We start from the raw sequence: 26785 nt of genomic DNA on the forward strand, positions 1-26785 counted from the left end.
GATAGAAAAGACTAGAATAACTTTAAACTGCTGCTACATGTGCTCACCTAGTATCACATAATCTAGAGAGGGACCTGCTGCTGCTTCAGTCTCTGGCTGTTTCTGAAATGAATATTCATGTGTTAATGAGTTAAGTCGTGCTGGCTAACTCTGATAGAACCACTGGCTCACTGTCTTTAGCAAACGCTCTTAGCTAAACCATTCTTAACCTGTTAGTTGTGCTCTGCTCACCTTTATTTTGAAAGAAGTCTGTTAATGGCTCATTTGCCTCACTTTGCTTTCTTTCCCTTTCCTTTCTTTTGATTCCTTGGTTAGAGAGATGACTTCAGGTATGCATTATCAGTCAACTGTAAAGTCGAGTCCAAGTGTGGGGTGAATGAAATGATTTCGTGTCAGGAGATTTATTCAAGTACTGCAAACAAAAACAAACTTGTCATTCCTGTAGTTGGGGCTCTGGGGAATCTGTCCAACTTCTTACTCTGCTACAACATCCATGCTACCATCCGAATGTCACAGACTCATCAGCCTTGCCAACGTTTGTCCAATTCTCTAGTTTTGGTGAATGTGTGTCAACTGTAGCTTCAGTTTCCTGTTGTTAACTGACAGGAATGACACATGGTGTGGTCTTTTGCTGCTGTAGCCCATCTGCTGCAACGTTCAATTTGCTGTGCTTTGAGAGATTCAAAGTCTCTTAAATCACATTTTTTCCTGATTCTAATACTCAGAAATGTGTCACCAGAGGGTGGTCAGAAAATACCAGCATGCACATTTATTTATGTTGATCTGAGCAGCAGAAAGTTCACAGAAGCAGTGGACCTGTGAGCTCATGAGAAATAAACGTGAATTTTGTTTTCTTCCTTCTTTAGTTTTATTAAAATTGTATTTGAGAATTGACTTTGTGCTTACTTAAATGTATGCAATGATGTCTTGGGAAATATTCATGTGCACTTCTATCGAACAGGGAAATGGTTAGTGTGGCTTGACCTAATTAAAATGTGACATCATTTTTTTTTGGTTTTGTTTGTCTTGTTTTGTACATGAACAAACGTGTAAAACTCAACTTCATTATGACCAAATACATGACCCTTCCTAAAACCAACTTGTTAGTTGTGTCTAACCATAGTCGCATTTGCTCGCTATATTTTTAGTTGAGTGAGCAAATTTGGAATATGTAACTAGGCCAGCAAGTCACACAGAAAAAAAAAATACAGTGAAATGAAAAGGCTTCCATATGCAGTCCAGAGCCACATTTTATAGATGCCAAAATAATGAGATATGACTCAGGGATTATTAAAAACATGACCATGTCAGACTGTCAGGTTTCTTAATTTACTGCTGTGTAATAAGCAAACTACTGAGTGTCACGTGCATACAGACTTGTATAGAAGCTGCTGTCACCACTAGACCCCTGGTAAGCCATGGTAACCACTTCCTCGGCTGCATTCTCCTGCTTGCAACCTCAGAAGATGATTTAAAAAGCAAACTAGTCTGAATTAATTTTTTTAATTCACAAAAGACTCCGATGATATCCTGGGCAGAAAGAAGATTGATTTAAAAACCATTGGTTACGAGTTTACAATCAAAAGTATATTAGTTACAGATACAGGCCATTAAGTCCTGGTGATAACAGGCTATTAAGCTTGAGCACTGACTTAATTTAATATGCGAGAACTTCCAATCCTGAAGGGACTCAATACAATCCTGTTGACTTTATAGATTTTCAATAAATATATTTTTTCAAAAAAACCAAAACATAAAGTGCACCTTCATACCGCCAGTGGACCTGCAGTCTGCTAGGTGTTCCCCTAAAACTCTGTCGTCACACAGTCACGACTGGTGCGCGTAACGTGTACATGCCATGATCATGTTCCTCCTCCTCCTCCTCATCTTTCACATACATTAGGGTTTCCCTTTGCACGCAACAGCCATGAAATAAACAAAAAAAATCAGAGTCCACCGTGCGGTGCGGTCTTCCAGCCAATTCACCAACTGGAGTATTTGTGCACCACCATGCAAGCGGCGGGCACCGCGGCAGCTGATGCCGATGCTACTGTAAACAGTGGCAGCAGCAGCAGCGCCGCAGCCATAAGCGACAGAGACGGGGCAGGGGAGAGGATGGAGAGGACGGTGCCAAGCGAACAGCAGCAGGACAGGACCAACAACCAGCAGCAGCATCAACAGACGTCCTCAACCCCGTCTGGAGTGTTGAGTGAGTATCGCAGAGAAAGATTGAGGGGGTGGGGAGAGGGGTGAACTGCAAAATGTGTGTGTGGACTCGCTTTCTCTGTGGTCACAGAAAGCGAGTGTTTGTGTGCCTTTACCAAGAAAAAAGAAAAAAAGAAATGAGTGAGAGAATGGGGATAATGCACAAACGATATGGTGCAGTCACTGGTGCTGAACAGACTTTACTGAATGACTCACTGGGGAGACAGGAGGGATCCGTCTGTGACTGGGTTGAGGTTTCCGTGTCCTTTAATTTCGCCGCTACACGGTGCGCATTCCGATTCAGGCAGGCCCGGGAAGAGTCCGAGGCAGGCTTTCTGGTCCACAGGTGCATGAAGGGCTGATATGCAACGGAGGTGTGTGTCCCGGCGGGCTGTCGGATACTGTGCGCTATACTCCGAAGACACTAAATAATGCGCTGCGAGCTCAGATGTCAGCTGTGACTTTACACGGAGAAATAGCATGCTACAGTAGTGAGTAAGCAAGAGGTGGATGGATGGATGGATGGATGGATGGATGGATTATGAAGATTATAAAAAGCAGTGAGAACTATATGCGCTGTCATCTTTTACTCCACTCTTCTGTGACAATTCATGGGGGTTTGCTCTGTGGTGGCATGTTTCAGGACGCATAGATACCTTGCCTTTATTAAAGACTCGGGTAATAGTCTGGGCCTCTTACTGTATAACCCTTACAGTCCAGGCCTGAACAGTGTCACGATAGCTACTGCTTTCATTTACGATCTGACTTCAACCAGCCAGCGTAAACCACACTGGGGGGAACTTTGGTGTCACATAATATATATACATACATAAAAAAGAACTTTAAACTTTCAAAGGTCTGGAAAGATATCCTACCATTTCCCATTGCTCTGTCAATCTGGAGGCTACAGCAGATTATCAAAGCTTCCGCCTTTCTGGTTTGTGTGTAGCCTGTTTGTTGAAGACTTTGCACTTCATGGATTCTTGCCTGCTGTTTGACCATTGCATGCTGGGAAACCACCCCATCCCAACTTGACTTGGCAACAGAGTATGTAAACAATATTTAGGCTTACTCCTCAATAAATATTTAAATTAGTAGTAAAATCAAACGGAAAAAACATGTTGAGAAGTAACCAGCGAGAACATTGGTGTGCAGTACTCTGAAACACACAGAGCATGGAGTAGAACCGGCCAGTGTCTGTAGCTTGGCTTGGATCGCATCATTATGTCATACAAAACGTCAGATCTTTATGAATTTATTCATCGCATTTCTGGTTAGGTGTGATTGATGTTGGAGTTTATTAGTTATGTATTGAATGCAGTGAGCCACAAAATACTGTAACACAGAAGATGACAGCAGCACCGAAGGCCCTCAGAAAGAGGGCTAATACGTGCTGTAAGTAGGTGATGTGATATTGCAGAATGTGACATCCAGAAGACAGGCACACACTGAAAGAGTGTTACAGTATAATTCAGTGAACTATGAAGCGATTCGCCCATCACCGTGGCTGTCGCTCCTGAGCGTGAGCCACTGAAAACCAACGTGTGAAAGGCACAGCAATAAAAATGATGACTTCAGACTTCAGCGTGTCGTTATAATGCACAAGTGGGATGACGCTGCTGAGTACAACCGAGGCCTGTTGGTTTGTCAGCACTTAATTTTTATCTAGAGAGGCTTGAAAAAGTAGCTTGTTAGTGAGTATTTACTCACCGACCAGTTTGCAGATGGTTTGTTTGTTTGCCTCTCAGAACATTTGCTCAGTCACAGCACTATTAACCTTCACTGGAGATGACTCATTATTTTCTACATTTCAGTCCCTATGTCACCATGACAGAGCAAACAGTTAATAGTGAATGGAAAATGTTGTGATTAAACTGATATCAATGAAAAACTGGTCAGTTGTGGTTAGCATCTGTCTTTTTTCTCCTTAAACTTTGTTAACCCCAGTTTGACCCAGTCTCATCCTTTCTCTATATTACCTGTCTTTCTTAGATAAACTGTTTGGGAAGCGACTTCTACAGGCCAGGCACTTTATTATGTCACGGAAGTCCTGGTTAAAGATGGTTCCCACAGAGAACTGTGATATACTGATGACATTCCCAGGTACAGTAAGCTCAGACGTGTCCTGTTTGTTTTGTCTGTCCTGTGCTGAAGCCCTTGCTGCAGAGAGAACAGTGTTCATTTAATATCAGTGATGATCAGCCACCCACTTAGTCAGATGATTGTGACTATCAGATGGGCTCTGGGGACAATTAGAAATCTTCCATTTACTGTGCTTGTATTTGCACACCATCCCCTTCTGCAGTGTATTTTAATGAAGCTGTGAATTCGTTGGCCAAACCTTCACATATACAACACGAAAGTCCCATCCTATACATTATGTTGCATTTTAACATGACACCGTTTGTGTGGGGTCTATGTTAGACTGCTTTTGTAAATAATCTTTGGTGACATGAAATCCTGCAGCATATATGTTCAGTTTACTGCATCTGTCTGGTATTTCTACTCTTCATTTTCAAGACAGTGTGTCCTGGTTTTGAGGTGTACATTTTGCGACCTGAATTCCCAAAAAGGTGGGATGCTGTGTAAAAACAGAATACAATTATTTGCTGATCTCATAAATACATATTGTACTTACAGTGGAATACGGAAAACATCAAATGTTTAAAGTGAGACATTTGACCAAGACTGCAGGGGGACTCCTAATCCTCCAACCAGTGTAAAATCTTAACCAAATCAAACATGTGCATCATAAAGAATGAGATAACCATGTCCGGTCAGGGCCTGGGTTAACAAGGACTGCATCGGGTGCCGTTGGCCAACAGGGTGCTGGAGGAATCTGTGCTACTGTTGTTGAAAGATAAAGAAAGAGGAAAGGGGAAGGCATGTTTGAAGGTAAGGAGAGAGAAGGAAAGGCAGGGGAAAGTAGCAAATCTAGGGACTATAACTGGTAAAGAAAGAGAGCTGGCTGATATGATGGAGAGAAGGAAACTAAATATATTACGTGTGCAGGAGACCAGGTAGAATGGAACATTGTAGGTGGATTCAAGCTGTTTTACCATGCTGTAAGTAGGAAGAGAAATGAAGTAGGGGTAATCTTGTTGGAAGAGTGTGTGAACAGTGTTACTGAGGTGAAGAGATTTTCAAAGTGCCCAAAAGGGTAGATGTGAATAAAAAGAGAAAGAGGAACTCTGGAGTAAGTTGGATGACATGCAAGAGAGTGTCTGAAGGGGGAAGAGGGTGGTGATTGGAGCAGACGTCAATGGACATTTGCGCGACAGAAACAGAGGTGTTAAGTGGGTATGGTGTTAAGGAGAGAAACACAGAAGGACAGATGGGGGTGGATTTTTGCCAAAACTATAGAAATGGCTTTGGTAGGGAGGTAAGAGGGAGGACCACGGCATGACATATAAGATTGGAGGAAGGTGCACACAGGTGGATGACATCTTGTGCAGAACGTGCAGTCTTAAAGAGATAGGAGGCAGTAAGGTGGTGTCAGGAATGTAGTTATAGGGAACATCAGATGTCTGTAGGATAAGTGAAGGCAGATATAAGGATTAAATAATGCAACAGTCAAAGGACAATAAAGGTGAAGAAGAGAGTCCAGGCAGGACACGGTTGTCAAGGGTGAACTCTGACAGAAGAATGGCACCAAGAGTGAAAGGGATGGTAGTGAGACCTGCTATGATGTATGATTTGTAAATGGTGGCAGGAATTTGACAAAATTCCTCTCCCAAATTTCCAGTAACTGCTCTCCTCAGTCACCGGATTTTTACAGGCTGCTGTTAAAAGGAGAGGGGATGTTACACGGTGGTTTACACGACCCTGTCCCAACCTTTTTATGAGACATGTAATCATTATAAAATGGTACATTTTCTCAGCTTAAGTATTTAATATGTATTTGAAATGTCTTCTTGTCAATAAAATGTGTTTATGCAATTTTATTATCCTCATTATTAAGAACTGAGGTTATATATATATATAACCTCAGTTCTTATATATATAATGTCTCATATATATAATGTCTCATATATATAATGTCTTATATATATAATGTAAAATGAATTTCATTTAACTTAATTAGAGTAAAGGGATGGTTGAGACTGTTAAGATGTTTAGTGGTAAAACAGGAATTGAAATGTAAACTCTTCGACATTGGATCTTACGATTACTGTGAAGATTTTTTATGATTAAGAAAACAAATCTGAAGAATGCGCGTCTGGTTTTTATGACCACTCTGAAAAATCTTTTCATTGCACACACTTCCTTTTGAGCCGACCTTCAGCAGAAACATCGGCTGCTTTGATTGTTTAGAGTTCAACTGTTTCCACCTATTTACGCTTTGATGTTTTAAGTCATTCATCTGAAAGTGCACACATGACGCACAGAATTGCACCTTAACTGTCTTATCTTGCGTACCTGCAGTTTTTAATCAAGGCAGGCACGCTTGAATTTTAACCAGAAAATGTAGTCTTATCGAGTCAGCTGAAGCAGTTTTTAATCAACCATAAATGGCTCAGTATGAGTTTATTCTAAGCAATCAAAGACAGCAGCTGTTACAAAATTGTAACTCAACAATGTGCAACAGTCAGAGCTGAATCTGATAGAAAGAAACACAGACGGCACATGTTTATATATAAATTGCACCTGTTTTAAAGCGTTTCCACGTTAGATGAACTTAACGTTGTAAATGCTTTTCAGTGTGATGTTTAGTGTTAGTAAGGTCTATAACAGTTTCATTACTGGTTCAAATTTTTCATAGTCAGCTGAAAAAGATTGATTGGTTACAGTCCTTCCTCAATAGCTTTTAAAAAAATCTTTGTGGTAAATGGAGACAAGTATTTAACTGGAAAGGCCTGTTACTGCCGCCTCCACCTCCCACCTACCTCCCTGCTTCATGACACTTCAGTCAGAGCTGTGAAAAACTGGCTTTGGTTCAGCCTCCTTACACAGCATCAAACATGTAATTTCCTTATAATTTTGATAAACGAGACTCTAAACCTGCCAAGTTAATGTAGACTGTAATAAAACTACATGTAAATGACATTAATGCGATTGATAAAAAATGTCAACATTTTCCCCTACAGACACAATAGATGACCACACTCTGCTGTGGCTTCTTAATCAGATTCGGGTTGGAATCCCACAAGTCAGCATCCAGGTTCGACAGCATAAACACACCCAGGCAAACGCCTTCTTCATCACAACAACGTTTGAGAAGTAGGTAACTCAAACTCTGTCTGTGTGTTAGGCCATTTTGACATTTTATACCATTATTGATTTACACCTGCTTCATCTTAGCCACAAACAAATACCCGGACTTAGTGTTGGGTCGTGGCAAATAAATGTGTTTTGGTATGAAAGAACTGTGTGTTTACAGCTCCGATTCAGTTAGGTGCAGTTAGATACAAAAATGTGAAGTATTAATTTTACATATATGATTAGATGGTTTTGGCATATACAGTTAGGCCCATAACTGTCTACTGTTTGTAGACAGTTATTTTTGTTTTTCCGTTACGTGATCTTGTGTGCACCGTCACAGTGGATTTTAAGATTAAAGCCCAGAGTTTCAGCTTTAATTAAAGAGTTTTTAAAAAAAAAAGTTGTTTTTTTTTAAACTAACATAATTTTAAATACGAGGACTGTTTTTAATATTTGAAAATCCTTTGTAATCAATGACTGCCTCAGGTCTTGAACTCATGGACATTACCAAAGGCTTTGAATGCTGTGTTTGCACTTTGTCCCACATAGCAAAATTGGTATGGTCCGAATCTGGCCCACACAATGTGCTTAGACATGGCCCGCATACCGCAAAGAATGACAGCCCTTTGGTGGCCAGGATCTGGTTTGCCAAAGGTGGCCCACACATGGGCCAGCACAAGGCCAATTGCAGACACACTGGTGGTCCTTTGCTGGCCCATGTGTGGATTACCTATGTGGGCCATGTGTAAGTTGTGTGTAGAGGCGGTTCTAGCCTGTTTGGCGCCCTGGGCAAACACTCCCTCTGGGGCATCTCTCTATATACTGGACTGTATGCGGCGGAGATGACAAGAAAGTTTACTTTGACTTCAGCAGCGAGCAGGCGCACCAAGGGCTCTCGCGCTCACTTTTCGCGTATAGAATTTCGAAAAAACATCGGTGCAAATTATAAGTCTGTATCATGATGTCTGGTGTTTTCGTGTTTGTTGTTTTGTTTTTATTTTGTTTTATTTTGCGAGTTGGTTATTAGATGCTACTCCAGCCAGCCAGAGAATCCCCCGCTGCCCCACCCTCTTCTCCCTGTACTGCAGTCAGCAGGCGCACCTCACAAACAGAGGGCACCCTTACTCCCAGCAAATAGAAAACCGATCAGTGCCTCTGCCATTCCCAATATGCGCTGGCATGACGTCGGGGCCGCATCAGAACGAGCATTTTTTATTTTTATTTTTTGCCGATGCCTATGATGCCGCCCCCCACCACGATGCCGCCCCGGGTAACCGCCCGTGTCGCCTGTATCAAAAACTGCTACTGGTTGAGTGCAGCCACGGGCCAGTTACAGACACACTACTGGCCCTGTGCTGGCCCAGAACAGTTTCAGCTCTGGCCCCAGATGTCAGCCTAATGTGTACCTTAATTAAGCCATGTAATAAGAACATGTGCATAATAGTGCAGATGTCGGCATGATACATTGCCGGCTTAATACCAGATCTGGGCCAGACCTCCTTGCAATTTGGGATAGCTCTGTCTGATCAGTTTGCACCATTTAATTTGTCTGAGTCAGAGCTGTACACATCACAGTTCATCCTGCTGCTTCTATCAGCATCATCATCATCGATAAACATGCCAGTCATACATGCCCATGCCATAACACTACCTCCACCATGTTTGACAGATGATGTGGTGTACTTTATTTCATCAACTGTTTCGATTTTTCTTCAGACTTTTCTCTTCCCATCATTCTGATATAAGCTCATCTTGGTTTCATCTCTTCTTTTTCAAGAACTGTGGAGGCTTTTTAGATGTTTTCTGGCAAAGTTTAATCTGATCTTCTAGTTCTTGAGTTTAACTGGTGGTTTTCTCTCATTATTTACACTCATGAAGATGTCTGTTGATTGGAGATCTTGACAATGATACCTCCTCCAAAGTGTTCTTGACTTGGTCTGAAGTGTTTTTGTTAACCAAGGAAAAAAATTCACAATTCATCCGCTTTAGTTGTCCTCTGTGGTCATTTTTTTTTTTTTTTATTGGTGTTGAAGATCTAGCAAGTACATTCATTCGTTTTAACAATGTACCAAGGTGGAGTGGGTGGAGGTGAGAATTAGGGTTGATTTGTGACTCTAGAATTGCAGCAAGAGTGAAAGACGGGTGAGACCTGCTATGATTTATGTTTTGGATACAGTGGCATGAACACAAAGACAGGAGGTAGTAGAGTTGAAGATGTTAAGATTTTCATTGGGAGGGACCAGAGTGGAAAAGATTAGAAATTAGTACATTAGAGGAACAGCTCAGGTTTAGTGGTATGGAGACAAAGTTAGAGAAGCAAGGAGATGATTTGGACATGTGCAGAGAACGTAGTGGATATATTGGAAAAAGACTGTGCCAGCTGCCAGGAAGAAGGAAAAGATGAAGACCACAAACGAGATTCATGGATGTGAAGGAGGACATGCAGTAATTTGGTGTGACAGAGGACGATGCCTGAGAGAAAGGGAGTCAGAGGCAGATGACCAGCTGTGTTACAAAAGACCAGGTCTTACCCAGCCCAAAAAAATTGGTATTTAGTCAATTGTTCCAATAATAATTTTGTGGCTCTGAAAATGGAGTACTAAGTGTAAAATGTCACAGTCAATGAACAAACTCTAAGCAAGAAATGTAATTAGAGTATCAGAGTAAAATTATTTTGAACACATGTGACAAGTCATCCTCCACCTCCACTTGTATTCACTGCAGTTTGATATTCACCGGCCCTTAATGTACCTAAATAATGAAACATTTTCAGTGCCGCGTCTGTGCAGTGTCAGTTCTCCATCAGGGTTTATGCTGCTGTTCATTCACCCTCAGCTTACTGCAAGGAGCGGAGCAGATGGGCATGCACAAGAACGTTAAACCACAGTTTGGTGGTGGCATGCGGCGCTTTTCCTGTGAGGAGGACAACATCTATGAGAACATTGAGAGCGAGCTCTGCTTTTTTACCTCTCAGGTTAGAAGCCAAACCCTGGGTCATGTTTGAATATCTTAAACAGTATAAACGGATTAAAATGTATGTGTTCCTTTTTTTTCCTGCTTCGTGTTCGTGGTTTTGTTCAGGAGCGCCAGAGCATCATTAAGTACTGGCTCGATAACCTGCGAGCCAAGCACGGGGAGGTGCTTCACAACATTCACTTCCTGGAGGGACAGCCAATCAGTATGCTGGGGTTTTTTTTATGAGCACTTTATATTGAGGCATTCCTTAAACACTCCACAAATTCAATTGCTTTTAAATGCAATATTTCATATTTTATCCGAAGTACAAATAGATGCCAAGTTCATCATGAACATCTGTTGTTCTAACACAAGAACCCTCACTGAAAACTATCAGGACATCCACTGTTAGAGTTTTACTTGTTTCACTAAGATAAACTTAATGTATTGTTTTTTTGCTTGATTACATGAGATTTTAGAATCCATGTTTTTCCAAACTTGATGTGTCTCTTTAGTTCCAGAGCTGATAGCTCGGGGGGTGATCCAGCAAATGTTTCCTCTTCATGAGCAGAGGATACTCAACCAGCTGATGACATCTTGGGTCCAGGCTGTATGTGAGAGGCAGCCCCTCGGTAGGAACATTTACTTTGGAGGGCAGTAAACAGAAGGCCTCCATTAGGCCTACATACAGTTATAAGGAATATTAAATGACACTGTAAAACATTATGTGATGCCTTCAAATCCTAAACCCTCAACATTTTCAATTTTTCTACTTTGTAGATGACATCTGTGACTACTTTGGGGTGAAGATTGCCATGTATTTTTCTTGGCTGGGTTTCTACACCAACTCCATGCTTTATCCTGCTGTCATTGGTTTTCTCCTCTGGATGCTAGCAGAGGCTGACCAGGTACTTGGACCATTTTTTTTCTTTCTTGAAAACATTTGTAATTTTTGGACACAGATTTTTGACAGTAAATTTGCCTCTGTACACAACCACAGTGGGTTTCAAATACTCAGAAGTAACTGGACAATTGACTACAAACAGAAAAAGCACGTTCCCTCATTATTTCTTGATTAATTAGGAAAAGATCAAAGCTCTAGAGCTGATTCCAAGTGTTCAGCTTGTATTTGGTATTTCTTCTGTTCTCACTATGAGGTCCAAATAGATGTTGATGCAAATGCAGGTCATCATTAATTAGAAAAAAAGAGTGTTTGATGAAAAAATTATTTCCAGGAAACACAACTTCACAACATGTAGCCAAGTCAAAAACACCCTTGAGGATGTAGGCATGTCATTGTCAACAATCGGTAATGTACAGAATTTAAACAACTCTACATCAAGTCTACAATCAACAGTTGCCTTCATGTGTGGAAGGGTTTGTAAACACTGTATTTCCTTGTTCCTCTTGTATTTCCTTGTTGTAACAAGGTGCAAAACACTGGATACACTCAGTAACAAGGAGGCCAGATTATGCTTCCCCAGACAACACCTATAACACAAAAGCCTGCACAGTTCTGAACAGGTGAAACCAAAATTAACGAGTGAAAAGAAAAGCAAGAAGAAGTAGAGAAACAGCTCATGAAGCATGCCACATTATCTATTAAAACATGTTGGTGGCAGCGTCATGGTATGACTGCAGTGGAACCGGTTCACTAGTGTTTTCTGATAGAAGTAATGGGATGAATTGGAAGTGTACAAGGCTATACTCTCTACTCAGCCTCAGACAAATATTACAAAACTGATCAGACATTGCTTCACGGTGCATTTACAAAGCAAAGAAATCGGATATACTTCACTGGCTGGGTCTGTCATCCAACAGAGCATGCTTTTCAGGTATTAACTACAAAACTGAATGTAGAGACCCACAAACAAGCAGCAACTGAACACAGATCCTGGACAGCCTGAAAGGATTTTCAGGATTTAAAAATAAATAAATAAAAAATCTTTACAATTAAAATTATGCCAGTTTGTCCAATTTCCTTTGAAATGGATGCCTGTGTATAAAACCAGCTTTAATTTCAAAGCAGGTCAAGCCAAACCTTTGTAAAAGGCCTTAAATTAAACATGAAAGTCTGCACTTCAGTCACACCTTCATTGATTTAAAATCCACTGTAGTGGTGTACAGGGGCAAAATAACAAAACAAAAAAAAAAAAAGCATATTAATCTCAGGAAAATATTTAATTTTTTCTTTAGCTTGTTGTGGAAATTGAAAAAAATGTATTTGTATAAAGCAAATTCAGAGTATTATGTCATCAAACATATGGCTGTGGACCACTAAATATTCAAATAGATGATAGTTGATCTACACGGAAATAATCGTATTCGTTTCAGCGTATCGTTTTCTGGTTTGGCTCTCCTGACACTATAAATACTCTGGCACAGAGGCTTTTAATTTGAATGTGTGAGATTGAAAAGATAGCAGTCCCCGACAGGAAGTAGGCAGCTTTGATTTATGGTCAAGCTGACGTGCTGGCACGGTGAAAGCCGAACAGACAAAAATCCCTCTTCACGATCGCACAGTCGCTATGTAACATGTAAGGAGTAAACACTGGGGTAGTATGCATGAAAGTAAATATGAAATTTCCACTGAATTGCCTCTAATGTTTTTCATAAAATGCTTAAACTGTTTATAAGTTAAAGCAACACATGATACAAACTAAATAATCTAATCAGTGGCACTGCATGGTATAACTTTATCATCACATGTTACAGCATTTTGTCTTTGGTTCTCTAATGCTCCTGCTCAGACCAGTCAGGATATCTGCTGTGTGGTTTTTGCCCTCTTCAACGTTGTGTGGGCGACTTTGTTTCTGGAGCGCTGGAAGAGGCGAGAGGCAGAGCTGGCTTACAGGTGGGGCACTCTGGATACCCCCACAGAGTCCTTAGAGGAGCCCAGACCTCAGTTCAGGGTGAGCACTGTTTCAGATCTTATACCACCAAGAATTTTTCAGTGATAATGATAATAAACTTCTAAAGCTTTTTTTTTTTAAATTAATGGAATTACACGCAGACATTGAATTCTTTTATTCAGCATTTCCATTTTTATCAAAGTAAAAAGCTATATCGCTGTCTTTGCATGATGCAAGGGATCAGTTACTCAGTTCTGCAGCAACTCAGTTGCGTCACAATTCCAGGAAATGTGATCAACGTGTTTCTAAGAGTATTGTGTGAGTGTGAGTGTGTCTGCGCGGGGGGTGGAGGTGTCCAACTCACTGTGTCCTGCTGTGAGGAATGAATAGAAAACTGCAAGGGGGGGGGGGGTTAATGCCTCAAAAGGGGAGTGTGGGAACTCCTCAGCACAAGCCCGGCTAGCTCAGTCGGTAGAGCATGAGACTCTTAATCTCAGGGTCGTGGGTTCGAGCCCCACGTTGGGCGTGATAGCTTTTAAAGAAGCTATTAGGAAGATCTGACTTCTTGGCAGGCAATGTTGCAAATTTTACTGATGGCACGAGTTTCATGTAACAAATTATATAGAGAGAATTAGCTGTTTGCTGTGATAAGACACCTCATTTCATTTTTACACTTCGAATGATGACAAAAATCCCAAAATAGCCTCCAATCTCATATTCAGCCTGCCCCGTCTGTTCCCTCCTCCTCTGCTGTCTCTGCAGGGAGTGAAGCGTTGCAGTCCTATAACTGGCTGTGAGGAGTTCTACTACCCACCCTGGAAGAGAGCTCTGTTCAGATGGCTGGTCAGCCTGCCCATCTGCCTCCTCTGTCTCTGCTTCGTCTTCCTTGCTATGCTCCTCTGCCTAGAACTGCAGGTTTGACACCCAGAACAACCGTGTGCAGGTTCAGTGAGACAAAATGAATTTAATATAGTCATGGAGATTATGTATATCTGTGTTTAATTCTACTCTTAATGAAATAAATACAGTATATAAGGAGTTTAACAAGAGAGGTAAAAAGTGAGAACAAATTTGCTTCAGACCAATAAAGTCTATCTTTACTCTGTCATAACGTTACCATGTTTTGTTTTGTTTTTTTAATAAAAGCTATGAAGAATGTAAGATCCATGTCAACTGGTAGTCCTGAGTAATGTGTTATTTTCTAAAACAGGTTAAACAGACCATAATCAACTACACCTCCTACCTGCTCACATTCATTTAACGGCCTTTTAAAAATAGCCCAGGGATTTGAGACATGAATGAACAGGCCATTAAAAATGTATCATACTTCTATTTCACTTTGCAGGAAGTGGTGATGGAGATTCAGGAGCTGCCTAGTATTACAAGATTCATTCCGAAGATACTTCTGGCCATGACAGTAACTGTATGTGATGAAGTGTATAAGAAGATCGCCTACTGGCTCAATGACATGGGTAAGAAGAAATTAAATTTAATGAAGCGTACTTGCCCATGACTGTGATTTAGATTATGTAACTCTTTGGTATGTAGAAGGCTGTCCTATGTCCTAGTCTGCATTTTTACTTTTTGTTAGAGGAAAAACTCCTGCACACTGAATAACACTATTCTTATTTGCATTTCTTTGCCTAGAAAACTACAGACTCCAGAGTGCCTATGAGAATAATCTCATCATCAAGATGGTTTTTGTAAGTCATTATTTCCCCTCATTTGGGGATAAAAACAGTTTACCATGAACGAGTGAGTGAGTGAGCGTTTGCATTTCTGCAATGCTTTCTTCTTGTTTTGCAGTTTGAATTCATCAATTCTTACCTTAGCCTTTTCTACATTGGATTCTACCTCAAGGACATGGAGAGACTAAAGGAGGTAACCACAGTTTTATTTATTAAAAGTAATTTTATCTTCAAATGCCCAAATGTCACTTTGCTGAACACTGGGCACCGTGGCCCAAAGTAGCGACTCTACACCTGAAACTTGGCAGTTTGCAGTAGTAACCTTGTTGTTGTCTGCAATTTTATCAACCAAACTGATTAACCAAAGGATTTTTTTCAGCTGCAGACAGCTTGGTTATTAAGTTAAAATGAGCGCCATATTTTATTTAGTATTTGGGGGCTTTTCACATGAGTTCATTTCCATTCAAGTCAGGAAGTGGAAATAAAACATTACATTAATGGTTGTTGATATTAACTTTATATCTAATTCAGGTTCAGCTACAAAGACATAAACTAACAACCTCAAACCATATGATCACATGACAAAAATGACTTGAATATTCAAATTCATAAGGTCCCTATTATGTGTGTGTGTGTGTGTATATATATATATATACACACACACTGTGTGATGTCAACAGCTAAGCAACTTGAATTTTTATTGTTGTTTCCTTTTGAAGGGGTGTTTTTCCCAACTGGAAACTAATTATGCCAACAGCACATGAATGCAGCATTAGTAGAAATACTTATTTTTTATTAAAAAAGCACTACACACCCAAAAAAGGTATTTTATCCCCAAAATTCTTATAAATACAATATGACAATAGTATGCTATGTTATATTATAGTAAATATTACTGCTGTCTTATAGGTGAACCATTTTTTCAAATGTGCAAAGGTTACATTAAGGCAGGTATTTTGTTTGAGTCTACAAATTCTGAGTGAGTGAACATAGAGTCACGTGGCAAAGTGTAAGGCTACAATCCAATGTCACTGTTTAGGTGAGAGATTTAATGTTAGTTGTGTAATACCGTATAAAGGTCTTCAGCTATCCCTCATTTTTTTGTATTTTGCCAATACAATAGATGCTGTGATTTCTTTAAACTTGCAAACAACAATGAAAGTACAGTAGATGAAGCAAAAACCAGTTTGTTCCAACAACCTCAAAAGTCAATATTTGATATGACCACTTTATTTTTCAGTACAGCCTGAACTCTCCTAAGAAAGCTTTCTTCAAGCAGTCATCAGGAGTAGTTCTCCAGGCTTCTTGAAGGACCTTCAAAGATCTTCTGATGTAGGGTGCCTTTTGTTCCATTATCTGTCAAAATGATAATGATTCTGAAACGGTCTGTCTGCAGTAGATTGTTTTTAAGCCTGCAACTTGGCACACAAAAAGAAATTGGTCAGGTACAAGGACTGAGTGAAAAAGCAGCCAATGTCTAAAGAAAAGCTTTGGAAGACCTTTAGAAAGCCTGGAGAACTACTGATCCACACCAGTTTAAAACAAAAATTAGAAACAAGTCTATTCCATTCTGAGTCCCAGAGGGATCCCTGTCAGTCACAGTGCAAACGATGCACGGTGCAGAAGTAAATTTAAAGAATTGAGGGTTGCTCAAGACTATTGCACAGCATGGCATAATAATGAAACACTGCATTTGTTGCCCTAAACTTTAAATCATACAAGATCAAAGCTTTAACAGCAACACCCACAATTTCTTGAATTAAGCACCAGTTTATTATGAATCCCAGAGTCTGTTTTTTCTTTTACTCAACAATCACTGGGTCTTGCTTTGATGTCATTCTTACATTCAGCATAGTAACAGATCCCGTCCTTCTCTTCACAGATGCTAGCTACTCTACTGATTTTCCGCCAGTTCTTACAGAACATCAAAGAGGTCCTTCAGCCTTACCTGTATGAGCAAAACAAGCTCGGTGTGTTCACTCCAAAGGTGCTGTGGGAGCTTCTCCAAGCCATCGTGCTCAAATATGGCCGCCTGGCTCTGGGAAAGGCTCAAGCTTCAATGACATCCTATTCCTTTCTGAGTCCCAGAGGAATTCCTGTGAGTCACAGTGCAAACGGTAACCCAGAGCCAAAGAGAAGAGGAGATCTGAAAGCAGGATTCAGGCTGACAGAGGAAGAGTGGGACATGACAGACAGTGCCATGAAGCAACGTAAAGTCAGCTTCACCGAGAAGGTCGACTACCAGGATGTCACAATGGACACGCAGGCAGCGGATGACAGCTCCCTAGAGGACAGTCCCACGCTGGTGGAGGAGGGCATGGATCCTTCCAGTATTTTTGATAGCTGCGATGAGGACAGTGATTGTGAAGTGCTGCCTCAAGTATGTGGTTTTCTTAATTGAACTGTGTATCAGATTCTATTGCTGCTTCGTATTCTTGCCGTATGTCTTTAAGATGCAAAATTGACGTCCTTTGCTTTAATAGGTATCAAAGGTCTCAATATTACACTGTGCTGTTTGAGAGTCATTTATCTCACAATATCACAACTAAAGTATGCAATGCAAAGCTATAGAATTAAAGCTCCTGTTACTACATTAGCAGTCTAATATTTACTTTAGCAGGACACCAAAGACAATACCACCTCTGTCTGTCAGAGAAGAAGGAATGTGGGGGAGGGCAATGATGACAAGAAATCATGGATCGATCCACCAGAAGAGCCAAAAACTGTCACTCTGACCCAGGCCGAGATTGAGAGTTGTATGCAGACATACGAGGTAGGACTACACTTAAATTGAAAATAATTTAACATTTAATAGAAATTTTGTTGCTTAACGACAACTTGACCCTGACAGGACACACTTCAGGACTACCAGGAGATGTTCATTCAGTTTGGCTATGTGGTGCTTTTCTCTTCTGCGTTTCCGCTGGCGGCCATGTGCGCCCTTATCAACAACATCATCGAAATACGCAGCGATGCCCTGAAGCTCTGTACCGGCCTGCAGAGACCGTTTGGGCAGAGGGTGGAGAACATAGGACAATGGCAGGTCAGTGTGTGTCATGCTTTGAAAAATGTCAGAAAAGCCTCCAGGCTCCAGTGTGCACAGCAGGGGCATCTGATAATATGTAAATATCTCTCCCTGTGTGTCACCAGACTGCGATGGAGGCCATGGGCTTGATAGCCATTATAGTTAACTGCTACCTTATTGGTCAGTGCGGGCAGCTTCAACGTCTGTTCCCCTGGCTTAGTCCTGAAATGACCATCATCTCCATCGTCCTATTGGAGGTATTTGCAGTCGTGTAAATTTGGCAGGGAAGACCTTTGTTTGTTTTCTGTAAATGTGGAAAATGATATTTTCTTATATTTATTGTGATTTTTGGTATTTGTATGACATGTTCAATAGAAATATTAAAGACAGGCGGGAGTGGGAGAATGCCATTGTGCCTTGGTGGAACTGTGTGTTGAGAGTGTCCCTTTGTGGTCTTGGTGGTTTACAGCACTTTGCAATCCTCCTAAAGTACATCATCCATGTTGCCATCCCTGATATCCCTGGCTGGGTAGCAGAAGAGATGGCCAAGCTAGAGTACCGACGAAGGGAAGCTTTCAAGGTATAACTGTGATAGCTTGAAAGACCTTCGGCCAACGTAAGGCTTGCTGTTGGCTGCATACTGTGTCATGTCTTTGTATATCTCTACATTTGTGCCCCTTGGTGCCTCATGGTGTGCATTATCCAACAATGCACACCAGTGAAGCCTTTTCTGATTGTAATGAAGAAGTAACTGTTTGTGTTTGTCTGTATAGTCTTGTTGGCATCTTGTCGTGATGATAAGTCTCATTATAGAGATAGCAACACAACTATGAGCCAAAATGGAAAAAAATCTAGATATTTGTATTTATGTTTGCATTTCATCACTGTTAGTATATATATATTTTAAATGGATAATATTTCAATGTATATTTCTATATGTATTTATCCCTCATCTTCTCTCTTTAATGTCAAACTTCTCCCTCTTTAGAAGCATGAGCTGCAGGCCCAACAACACTTCCAGCAGCAGCTCAGGCGCCGGCGTGAAGAAGAAGAGCTTCAGCGTCATGCTGAGCTGCAGGCCGAAGCCCGTCAGGAGAGTGACTGCCATAAGGCAGACACCCAGCACCAGCATCACCATGACAAAACACAAGTAAGCAAGCCAGGGGACAAGCCCAAGAGACCAAGCTCTCTGCTGGGAAACAACAATGTGATGAAGCTTAAGCAGATCATTCCTCTTCAGGGGAAGTTCTCCTCCGGCACGTCACGCTCACCGGCTCAGTCCCCAACGGGAGGCGAAGCAAAGCTCCCGGGATTTCTGAAGTTCTTGAAGTCACCTGAGGTGAAAAAAGAGCCAGCAGTGGCAGTTGGAGCCACGCAGGGGTCAACAGTGACCTCTTCAGTTCCCCCTAGTGGCCAGGAGAGGTCACAATCCCCCAACCGGACATTCAGTCCTGGGAAACTGTTCAGCTTCAGCAAGTCAGAGGGTACTGTGGTGTGCGCAAATGGGACACAGCTGACCACCCAGGCTGCTAACACTCAACCCAGTAGGGTTGAGTTAAACACATCCTCAGAGGAATTACCCTCGAATGAGTCAGATAAAGCTGAATCGAAACAACTGACTGATTTAGAAAGCTCCAACTCAAAGACTTAATAAATGATCAGCCAAACCAGTGTATTATTATAAAGTGGAGAGCAGAATACAAGTGACATTGATGCACCTGCACTGCAGAATATTAGTCATGAGGACCACATGTAAAGTCAGCGAGGATTAGACTTTCACACTTCATGCAACTTACTTCTCACAAAACATTAAACTGTATCTATTAACACTCGACTATCTAACTTCCATGTAAAAATGTACAGTAAGCATAACTCCTTGAATGGAGCTTGAGTAACCTTTAATGAAGGTTCAATTACTGCATGAGTGGTTTTCAACAGCACCAAACACTGTATTGATGTGAACGATAGCTCCCCCCCTCAATTTCCAGGACTTTATCACCAATGAGCCCTTTTGTCAGAGGTCACGAGCAGCAACTTGCCATTCTGTGTTTATTTCTCCTTCATTTTGATGCCTGTATAAAATGCATGTTGCATTATGTGCATGCATTACTTCTCCATTATGTCTTTTTAGTTGTGAAGCACTTTCAAAGCCATTGTATTCCTCCGCAATAGGTCAGATTTATTCACTGTGACCATAAAAAAATATTCTATTTTTCTTAACTTTGATTTTCTATGAATTATTTTACTACATAAATTAGTGAATGTACTTCCTTGATGCAAATAAATCTCACTTTAATAAACGCCCATCGAGAAATAAAACACTCACTGTATGACTGACCGCGCTGCTGGATCAATTTCTTTGCTGGATGTAGGGCTTGAATTAAAACGCTCATATACATTCAGAGGCCAGTTTATTAGGTATATCTGTTCAACTGCTTGTTTAGCCATGCAGACATAGTCCAGATGAACTGCTGTAGTTCAAACTGAGCATCAGAACGGGAAAGGAAGGAACACATGGTTGTTGGTGCTAGAGAGGTTGGTCTTAAGTATTTTGGAAACTGAGCTGATAGGTAGGCAATAGTAACTCAAATTATCAGGATCTCTGAATGCACAACATATCAAACCTTGAAGCTGATGGGCTACACAGCAGAAGACCAAAGCAGGTGTGATTGTTGTCAAGAAAAGAACAGGAAAGTGAGGCTACAATTTGCAAAGGTTAACCAAAACTGGACAATAGAAAATTTGAGCAATTTCCATTTTGCAATAATTGTGTGATCCTATCATGTCAATATGGACCAAAACCTCTGAAATATGCTTCCAGCCCTTGGTTGGATCTATGCTGTGGAGAATTCAGGCATTTCTGAGGGTACAAGTGGGTCCAACCAATTATTAAAAGAACTGTACTTAAGTGGTCATTGGTGTATTCTCTTATATAAACATGGTATTAAAGCTTTCAGGTGCCAAGCTATAAAAAAAATAAACAAGTGTTTAAAGTGTTGTATATTACCTGCATATTTGCACATGCAATCAGAAAGAAGGATCTTTCTTCAGTTTCACCCAAAGACTGGCTGCTGATTACAGAGTCATCTTTACTGCATGTCACAGAGCAATCTATACAAGAACATCCAAAACTGACAATACAGCTATACAATCAACTCAAAGCAAAACAACAAACTTAATCAAGTGATGGAATACAAACCATAAGACATCAGGAGAAATGGGTGACTCTTATATGAAGCTAAAGAAAATACACTGCCTCTTTCAGGTTTAAAGTAGTACTTGTGAAATCTACGTGTACTCTCATTCCACTGACCTGCACAAGCGACGAAAGTGAACATTCATGAGTCAGACACACTGATAAAACCTCTGAAAGATGAAATACACAAGTCTATCACCCACTTTCTCTTAAATAAAGTGGGCGTTTAAACAAAGTACATAAGTGGACTAAGGACAGCACTTGCTTCTGGCCAAACATCAAACTGCCCAGGAACAGCTCAACCAACACAAAGAGCCCAAAGCACTGACCCATCCCTTAAATTCCACACACTCAAAGCTGTTGCACGAGGGGGGATCGACATGACATAAGGTCAGTTTTAATTTGTGGCTGGCTCGTGTACACTGTAGCAGGTTAAACTTTTCAAAAGGTATTTCTTACCTAAGGTGCAAAAACTCAGCAAATTAGTTAAATGCTTTTGTTTCATTTACAGAAACTCCCTACAGCATAAAAGTTGTCTTAACAATTTGAGGATAACTACAGCTAGCTTGGGAAAGACAAAATTGGAGTGAGTCTTGTTACCTGATAAAAAGGTGAGGGCAATCACAATACACATACTGTACAAATATACAAGATTCGCAGAGCCATGGGAGCAGCTTCACTCTTCGCAATGTATGTACTGAACCTTGTTGATCCAAATATATTTCCTCAACATGGCTCAAATGACTGACGTGTTTAAGCACATGAGAACAGCACATTTACATCTAGGATGCTCAGTAGTCCCTCAAAACAACAGTATGGCTAAAGTGTAAATTTACACATATTCAGTCAAATACTGTGCTGATGGTGCCATTACAAAGATCCAACTGCTGAAGTATTAAGAAGCTGAGATTTTAGCTACAAAATATGTACAAGTAAAAATTGCATCCTCTAGTATAAATATTGGCTTGGATGTTTTCTTACACCAAAGTCCATCCAATTCTGCAGTGCTTAATCTTCCTGAAACACAATGTAAACCAAGGGGCACCCTAAGACGCAAGTGGAAACACACTCACTTCCACATAAGGCAATAAATCATTATAGTTATTATTCATCGGGAGAAAACAAACATTTCTTCAATCACTCGTCTTGTTTCTGCAACACAGCTCATAAAAAACAAACCCTGAATCTAACGCTAAACCTGAACCACTATTAAAATAATTATTTCCACTTATTGTAATAGCAGTAATCTTTAAAAAGATTACCTAAAATGACATAAGTAACAACAGAAATTGTTCATAATTCAAAAATGTAAGTTCCTGATTGAAAAATATCCACAAGGTCATCTCACAGCACATGCACATTTCAGATATGTGTGAATTACTGCAACTGTAAACCTTTAAAGGGTCAGCCCAAAAGTTTTGTTTTTTTTATAAATCCCTGGCATCTTTAAATAAAAACTACATGGGTGTAAGTGGAATAAAACCACAGGGACTGAGCAATAAGGAGGTAGATGTTTGATCATTTTAAGACTACTATGAAAAGAAAAAACAAACCTCTGAAGTAGAAGTATGGCCTCCTCAAAGTGAAGAAAACAATGCATGAAAGCAGTGAATAAACTGAGGAAAAGGGTATTTGGTTAAGGAGGAGCTCTAAAGTCAAGTCCAAACATTAAGAACAACTTGACAGCTGTGGTCTGAAATCAAACTGCTTGTGCAGCTGTGGCGAACTTGTTTGCAAACATGTATTTTGCAGCGGCTCGTGCATTTTGTCTGAGTGGGTCAGTCTCTACTCAGAGAATCGATGGCGCAGCAGTTTATGAAGCTTCATTCGGCTCTCTGTTGTCTGTTCTTGCAATTTTTCGTGGAGGTGCCGTGTTCTCCCCTTCTGTTGGTTCCTGTTCTCGCTTTTTTGGCCCATTCTGATGGAGTAAGGAAAAGGATGTTAACCATTGAACTACAACATAATGGAGACGTGCCATCATAGACAATATAGTTAGCAGAAACTGCTTCCTCCATTAGATGAACGATATTTAAAAGCCTTTACCTTCTTATCCCACTGTTGATGTAGATAACGTAATAAGATGTTTGTCTTCTCTGTGACTATGACTGAGGAACAAAAACAGAGATGATCTGATCATGAGAAACACAAAAGCACACAATGCAAAAAGAGAAAACAAATGTAGAAATGCATAATAGATGCAGAGTGTTTATGTAGAGTGACTTTTGGTGAAGATGCAGACATCAATGTTTAGGGAATAAAAAGAATTGTGATATCAATGAATCAGCCAATAATCTCTAAATGCATAAATAGGTAGACAATATATTTGAGTCAAAGTGAACATGTTAAATGATGAGCCATCTCCAACCATATAGAGCATTTTATAAATGATTTTACTTGACTGCACACATCTAATGCCTACTGCTGAGAGTAACAATATGAGACATCATATACAGTGATGTGAAAATGTATTTGCCAGCTTCCTGATTTCTTTGTTTGTTTGTTTTTCCCCCCGTGTTTGTCAAACTTACATGTTTTGGATCAAACAAATTTTAATGTTAGACAGAGACAACCTGACTAACTGCCTGTTTTTAAAATTATGATTTCATTTTTTAAGGAAAAAAGCTATCCAAAAACACCTTTCCCTGTCTTGATGCATGCTCAATCATCCAGGTAAGTACATCCCAAAAGGTTGATTCTGTTCATCTGGACGTAGCATTTTCAATGAGAGAACGTTTCGTCACTTGGATGAGTGACCTCCTCAGTCTCAGCTGTGTTCAGCAAGAACTACAATCAAATCTCTGTGACAATTGGTAATGAGTCTTTCACATTGCTGTGAACTTGCTGAGTAATTTGGCCCACTCTTCTTTGCAGAATTGTTTTAATTCAGCCATATTGAAGGGGTTTCTACCATGAACGACCTGTTTAACATCATGCCAAAGCATCTCAACTGGATTTACAGTAAGTCTAGACTTTGACTAGTCCACTCCACTCCAACACCTTTTTTTGAGCCTTTCAGAGGTGTATGTTTTGGATCATTGTCCTGCTGTATAAATCAAGTAAGCTTGAGCTTCAGAACAAAGTTATAGCAGGACATTATCCTTCAGCGTTTTCTGGTATAGAGCAGAATTCATGTTCCATCTGTTACAGCAAGTTGTCCTGAAGAAGCAAAGCAACATCAGACCGTGACACTACCACAACCATGTTTGACTGCCGGTATGATGCTGCTTTTATTAAATGCTGTGTTAGTTTTATGCCATACGTAATGGGACACTCCTGGGAAGGTTCACCACTGTTTTCCCAAATTGTGGACAATGGCTGTCATTGTGGTTCAGTGGAGTCCCAGCCTTAGAAACAGCTTGTAACCAAAGACTGATAGAGGTCAGTGACTTTGTTTCTCTGCTGTTTCTTTAGATTGTTTTATAATGTGTTCCTTTTTGAGATTTTTATGCCTGCACAGGGGTTGGGGCAATTACTTTTTCCACACAGGGCTAAGCAGGCGTCCCCTGACAAATGATCAGTTAATTAAGTGGATATTGTATTTACTCAGTCATTTACTTTGACTAATATTAACATTAGTTTAATGATCTGAAACATGAAAGTGTGCCAAATATGCAAAAAGAAAGAATATGAAACAAAGAAGGGGCAAATGCTTTTTCACAACACTGTAAGGTGATAATGATAAGCCTATGACAAGTTGACATCAGTCCAAAGTTTAGCAATCTGTGAGAAAGAACGTAAAAGCCTAGAGGCCATTCACTGGGTGTGTACTTACTCTGCTCTGAGGGATAATCCCGAGTTGGAAGATACACAGATGGTCGACGGTTCTACCAAAAGAAAAAGAAAGAATAAGACAGAGGCCCAAGTTAGTCTATTATTGTTTAAACTGCTTCAGACATCAATAAAGGCATCACAACATGACAAAACGTTCTTGAGCTCAGATTAGAAATGAAAACATCTGAGCATGATGAGAAACACAAGCATCACTCACTGAGGCTTTGCACACCGAGTCTGCATGGAACCTGCTGAAGTTGTTTTTGTTGTAGACGGGCAGTCCCTTCAAGAAATCTCTCTGTATACACAACAGAAAAATAAGACGATAAACACTTAAGTGTAACTACAGCTGCGACACACATACACTACCAGATGTAAAACACACTCAGGCAGGTTGCACAAACAACTCCTGCCCTTCACATTTATCAAGGTGACGTATTTGTAACGTGACAGACTATTTACAGCACGTCGCACTTGCTACAACAAGCAATTCGACGCAATAGCAACTTAAACAGTTCAGGAATGAAGTATCTATGAACCAACCTTCTCCATTTCTGCCCGGGTCGTGCTCTTCGTCTCTTATTGAGCAAAGCACGGTGAGGGTGAAAACCAGCAAATGCTACTGCTTTAGCTAGCTAGCTACTAAGCCTTGTTTTTGTCGAAGCCAAGATACCGAACTGTTTACCCGTTCAACGGCGCCTGCTACAAAACATAAACTACGTTTGATATGATTGCATCGCGTCACTTCAGTCAGGTAGAAAACTACCACTCGTGTAACTACAAAAACGCCGAGTTTTAGGGTCTTTTTGGCCGCCAACTTGCTACTATTTTAAAACTCCATATTTGTTGTTCGTCTCTTATGGGCGGCTATCTTCTAATACCCAGCCTATCTCATTGGCTGAGCAGTGACAGGTCTGGGAAAAGAGAGAAAGAGCAAGAAGCCGATTGGCCAGAAAGTCATGACGTAGAAGACAAATTCCCCAATACGACGCAGGTTATGGACGAGGGTGCTCATAAAAACAACACTACTTTCTCCACTATTCCTCCCGCACGTACACCGTTTATCAGCTTCTGGGGATCTGCACACAGAGGGAGGGAGTGTTAAAAACGCAGATTATACAGCAGCATAAAACAAGCTATAATAATAATAACATTAATTTAGTGATCGGACTGATTCCTGTCGTGTATATTCAGTTAAAATGAATTACAATAATGGTTTAAGAATATTGCAAGGGTGTTAAACTGTAAATGTTCAGCCCCCCCCCCCCCCCCCCCCAAAAAAAAACCAAGACAAAGCCTACCTTTAAACTCATATTTGAAGAGCTACAACACAATTTAATTGATTTAAAACATTTAAACATTTGAATTCATTTCAGTTTTCTTTTAAATAGCACTAATTCACAATAATAGTCGCCTCAATATGTTTTATATTAGAATATTAGAAAGAAACCCTAACAATCAGATATCCCCCTAAGAGCAAGCACTTCATGGAAGAACTCTTTTTTACAGGAAGAAACCTCTGACAGAACCAGGTTCAGGAAGGGCCAGCCATCTGCCAAGACCAGTTAAGTGTAAGTGGAAAGAGAAGAAAGCAGAGAGACAGGACAAAAGACACACTATGGGAGAAAGAGCCAGAGTTTAATAATAACTAATGATTAAATACAGTAGTGGACAATAAACATACAGACTATTTGGGATTAAATGAAGGCTTTTCAGGGAGTTTTTAGGACAGCCTGAGAATAATGTATGACAGTCCAGCCTACCTTGGGATGTTCTGCTAGGTCTTGGCTGCAGCCACCTTCAGTTGCCACTTATTTGTGGGTCTCTCTGCCAACAGTTTTGTATATAATACCTGAAAGCATGTTCTGTTGGGTTGACTATTGAATAATAC

At 40.5% G+C, this 26785-nt stretch overlaps 2 protein-coding genes and 1 non-coding gene across 3 annotated transcripts; 2 read left to right on the forward strand and 1 right to left on the reverse strand.

Moving 5' to 3' along the window:
* The first annotated feature begins 2010 nt into the window (after positions 1–2010).
* On the forward strand, positions 2011–19612 carry ano8a (anoctamin 8a). Its single transcript, XM_085377729.1, has 18 exons — positions 2011–2209; positions 4198–4308; positions 7293–7425; positions 10243–10381; positions 10489–10585; positions 10878–10994; positions 11143–11270; positions 13113–13274; positions 13977–14129; positions 14560–14686; positions 14862–14917; positions 15021–15095; positions 16785–17282; positions 17520–17675; positions 17754–17945; positions 18053–18184; positions 18397–18507; positions 18916–19612. The coding sequence occupies exons 1-18, from the start codon at positions 2011–2013 to the stop codon at positions 19576–19578; spliced, it is 3249 nt and encodes a 1082-aa protein (XP_085233855.1). The 3' UTR covers positions 19579–19612.
* trnak-cuu (transfer RNA lysine (anticodon CUU)) lies at positions 13668–13740 on the forward strand. Its single transcript has one exon. It is a non-coding gene; the product is annotated as a tRNA-Lys (tRNA).
* Positions 15809–25755, reverse strand: LOC146613655 (DET1- and DDB1-associated protein 1-like). Its single transcript, XM_085377730.1, has 5 exons — positions 25438–25755; positions 25112–25192; positions 24896–24947; positions 23167–23228; positions 15809–23041 (listed from the first exon to the last, which is right to left on the reverse strand). Exons 1-5 carry the CDS (start codon positions 25444–25446, stop codon positions 22937–22939), a joined length of 309 nt encoding a protein of 102 aa, XP_085233856.1. The 5' UTR covers positions 25447–25755; the 3' UTR covers positions 15809–22936.
* Between the last annotated feature and the right edge of the window lie 1030 nt (positions 25756–26785).

Source organism: Diplotaxodon limnothrissa, linkage group LG18 (assembly GCF_057381915.1).
Source record: "Diplotaxodon limnothrissa isolate DT_005_m linkage group LG18, D_limnothrissa_male_GT1.1, whole genome shotgun sequence".
In the NCBI taxonomy this organism is placed as follows: Eukaryota; Metazoa; Chordata; class Actinopteri; order Cichliformes; family Cichlidae; genus Diplotaxodon; species Diplotaxodon limnothrissa.